The sequence below is a fragment of the Pollicipes pollicipes genome, unplaced genomic scaffold (assembly GCF_011947565.3).
Source record: "Pollicipes pollicipes isolate AB1234 unplaced genomic scaffold, Ppol_2.1 Scaffold_7262;HRSCAF=8765_pilon_pilon_pilon, whole genome shotgun sequence".
Taxonomy (NCBI): Eukaryota; Metazoa; Arthropoda; class Thecostraca; order Pollicipedomorpha; family Pollicipedidae; genus Pollicipes; species Pollicipes pollicipes.
Genome location: NW_023597055.1, coordinates 15292546 through 15296545, shown reverse-complemented (window position 1 = coordinate 15296545; position 4000 = coordinate 15292546). Strand labels below are relative to the sequence as shown.

At 59.5% G+C, this 4000-nt stretch overlaps 1 protein-coding gene across 1 annotated transcript; it reads left to right on the top strand.

Annotated features, from left to right (window-relative positions):
- Positions 1-410: 410 nt before the first annotated feature.
- Positions 411-3109, top strand: LOC119113486 (cAMP-dependent protein kinase type I regulatory subunit; the record flags this gene model as incomplete). Its single annotated transcript, XM_037237792.1, is given in 2 exon segments — positions 411-430; positions 2998-3109. Coding segments are annotated over 2 exon segments (132 nt in total), but the record flags the coding sequence as incomplete, so codon positions are not given.
- Positions 3110-4000: the final 891 nt, after the last annotated feature.

Sequence of the window (4000 nt, the reverse complement as noted above, 5' to 3'; positions counted from 1 at the left end):
GGCCGGGGATCGGCGGTGATCTGCGGGGTTTGGTCACCTGGGCTGGGCCGGGGATCGGTAGTGATCTGCGGGGTTGGTCACCTGGATCGGTATCGATGCGTCAATAGCTGAGGTGATTGCGTGGCCCATTCCCCCGCCCCTCACTGCACTGGCCACTGGTCAGCACTGGTGCTGCACCGGTATGATGTTGTGTGGAGGAGTGTGGTTCCCTTTTCAGCGGGGGTTCCTCCCCAACTTTAGGAAGAAAATGATCCAAACTCGGGGCGAAGTCTTGTGTGGGTGTCATTTTGGGTGCTTTTTTTATTCCTCTTTATTTATGCTTGCTCCTTTTCTTGCTCGGCCTTTGTCACCAATTCATTTGTTTTCATTTTCTCCTTTTCTTTTCAATTCATTTTTCTCCCCAATTCACTATGTCCCTGGCCCCGGTGGCGTAAGATTTTTACCCGTGAGTGCTCCTGTTGGTTTTTCCACCATAAGTCTATTATTAAAATTTGCAAAATTCTGAGTGTCCTCATCCCCACAGCCTTCATGTGTCTGGCGACCAGCCGGCATCATGAACAAAATCGGCTTAAACGTCGGTGCGAGCGCGCTGTTATCTGCGAACGGTTACGCTGGAGGCCGCCGCCACCGCGGTCGTCGCCCGCCGCCACCATTCATCCAGCATAGTGTGGTCGTATTCGGGCCGGTCTGGCGCCGCTGTCGGCAGCAGCGACAGCAGCGGCATCAGCAGCGGCACCGGCCGCGGTGGCGTGCCGGTTGGCGGCAGCGCGTGGCCGGGCTATTTTCTGAAGAGCACCGGCATCATCTGGATAGTCTCGCCGCTATCACCGCTATCTTCAGGCTATTCTCACCGCTATCACCGCTATCACCCGGATCGTCTCGCTACCATCATCCGACTAGTTCCGCCGCTCTGTTGAATGCAAACGAGACCATCGGCCAGGTCATGGCTGCCGCCTACGCCCCCGCCCCCCCCCCCCCCTCCACTGATGAATGCGGCCCGCGAATTGACCGTGGCCGGCCAGCCGCCATTTCCGTCCCGGATAGGCGGTCACGTCTTAAGGAGACCATTGGAGAGAGAGCATAGAGCCTGGGGTGACCTGTGACGCCCCCAGGGAAGGGGCGGGAATACGTGTTGCCGAGTCGGCGCAGCGGAGGTGCACGCGCGCGCCAGTGGTGTCCTGCTGACGGAAATGTTGGTGAAGACCAAATGCGATGTGTGCCGCCTGGGATGAGGCATAGCAAAACTGGACGTTGGCTCTGAACGCTCCGCTGAACGGTAGCCTAGAACACAACGTGTGGAGCCAACGCGTCGATTTCTGGTCCTGACGCAGCTCTGTACCACGGCTCTGGTGTGACTCCTGACGCCTCCTGGTCCTGGTCTGCTCGTTCTCTGAAATCCTTTCCGGCCAGCCAGGCCCAGTCAATCATGGCCACACCTGTCGTTGAAGAAAAGTGCTGCTGTCCGATCGCCGCCGTCGCCGCCGTCATCCGGAGACGCTCCCGCCGGCCGTTGCCAGCAGCTTGCTGGCGGGACCGGCGGCGCTGCGCCTCCGACTGGGTCGGAGGTGCCGGGGAGGTGCCGGGCAGGCGCGCCGCCGGCACGGGTGGAGCCTGGGTCACAGCGCGGCACACCTGACACGGCACGCGCGGCGGCGGGCTTGCCGCAGCGCCAGCACTGCGCGACAAATTGTGATTGGTTTTCCGCGGGCGCGTGCTGGTGAATGCCGCGAATACGCGTCTTTATGGCTCAGAGTGTCCGTGTATTTGTGCCACGGTCTGCGCGTGTCTGTTGATCTCTGCGTACACTATTGCGTGTGGAAACGATGAGAATTACGACCGTGCAGAATTTCGGCTCGGTTAGGTTCTGCTCAGATATGCACGTGAAATATCCGCCAGCAGCTTTTCAGTGCGTTCTTTAGAAAAGTAAGAGGATCTTTGAAAAGCGCGCATATGTCAAGCTGAGTATGGTATGACTTCCACACACGACATCAGCACATTTTACGTATTTAAATATCTGGTCTCCTTGGAGAGCAAGCAATTTTGAATGTCTCCCAATTACCATATCGGGACCAACCCCATTGCAGAAGTCATAAACTTGAGTGTCGTCGTCGGAACAAGCTGCCTTCCCCAGCCTTGATTCTGATCCTCGCTAGTCACATTTGGTTAGCATGCCTGACATTGCGTCTGTGGCTATTCGCCAGGCCTGGGTACCGACGAACAGGGCATCGGCTTACTTAATGCTTACTGTACTTAAAATGCGATGGTATAAGGCCTGCTCAGCGATAGGTACTAGGTTCAGTACGTTGGGCCTCCGTGGATCTTCCCTGGCAAGTTTCCTCGGCCGACGACAGACACTGCTGCCTCAGCCGAACAGCAGACATTGCTGCCTCGGCCGGCCAGCAGACACTGCTGCCTCAGCTGATTGCAGACACTGCTGCCTCGGCCGGCAGCAGACACTGCTGCCTCGGCGACAGCAGACACTGTTGCATCGGCCGATGGCAGACACTGCTGCCCTCAGCCAACGGCAGACACTGCTGCCTCGGCGACAGCAGACACTGCTGCATTGGCCGATGGCAGACACTGCTGACTCAGCCGATAGCAGACACTGCTGCATCGGCCAAAGGCGGACACTGCTGCCTCAGCCAACGGCAGACACTGCTGCATCGGCGGGATGGCAGATACTGCTGTCTCAGCGGCGCAGCTTAGCTCCCTTGAATCGCAGCTGAGGGGAATGCCGGGTAAAATGCCAGGATCATGTCAGGGTTTAAGACCTGCAGACCTGATGAACAATGTAGCACGCAGCCTGATCAGTCCTGTTTCTTTCTGCCGGCTGGCGGCGGGTGGCCTGTGGCGGTTGCTTCTGCTGACTGGTGGCTGGTGGCCTGTGCCGGTTGAGCCGCAGTGTGGTCTCGGCGGCTTCCTCGGCTGCGGCGGACTGCCAGACTGCCACGCTGTCGGGCTGGACGCGCCACCGCTGACCCGGCCTTCCGTCCCCAGGTCGGACATGTTCGACGCCATGTTCGCGCAGACGTTCCTCAAGGGCGAGACGACCATTCAGCAGGGCGACGAGGGCGACAACTTCTACGTCATCGACTCGGGCGAAGTGGAGGTAGGTGGCCGTTTGGGGCGGGCGGGGCGCGGGCGCTCCGCTCCAGGCCCGGAGCGGGCCCTCTGCCGGTGGGACTGGGTTGGAGCGGGGCCTGTCCTCTGTCGGCCTGCCTGAACGAGCGCTGCTGGGTACTGCTACGCGGGAGAAGTACCATCGCACTTGCACCATCCTGTGTGTGGCGCTGGGTGTCTTAACTGTCCGTGATGTATGCACATGCCTGCTGATTTTGGTGGTCTGTGTGTCCCTTCTTCTGAGGACTCCGTACACAGGCCCATCTGTCCTTTCAGCCGAAAAGCATGGACGATCTCCCTAGACCGTGCATGACGACATACGACATATGGCATACCCTGTGACGAGATAGTGGTGTGTCCAGCACCTGACGGCGTCTTGTCAGGCCTTGCCTTGGCTTTGGACCATCTTCCTTCAGCAATACCAAGTGAAACCCGGACCGTAGCTGCCTGAGCCCTCTCTCTCTCTCTCTCTCTCTCTCTCTCTCTCTCTCTCTCTCTCTCTCTCTTCTCTCTCTCTCTCTCTCTCTCTCTCGCTCCTCTCTCTCTCTCTCTCTCGCTCGCACTCGCACTCGCACTCGCACTCACGCACTCGCACACTCGCACTCGCACTCGCACTCGCACTCGCAACTCGCACTCGCACTCGCACTCGCACTCGCACTCGCACTCGCACTCGCACTCGCACTCGCACTCGCACTCGCACTCGCACTCGCACTCGCACTCGCACTCGCACTCGCACTCGCACTCGCACTCGCACTCGCACTCGCACTCGCACTCGCACTCGCACTCGCACTCGCACTCGCACTCGCACTCGCACTCGCACTCGCACTCGCACTCGCACTCGCACTCGCTCTCGCACTCGCTCGCACTCGCGCCCTCGCGC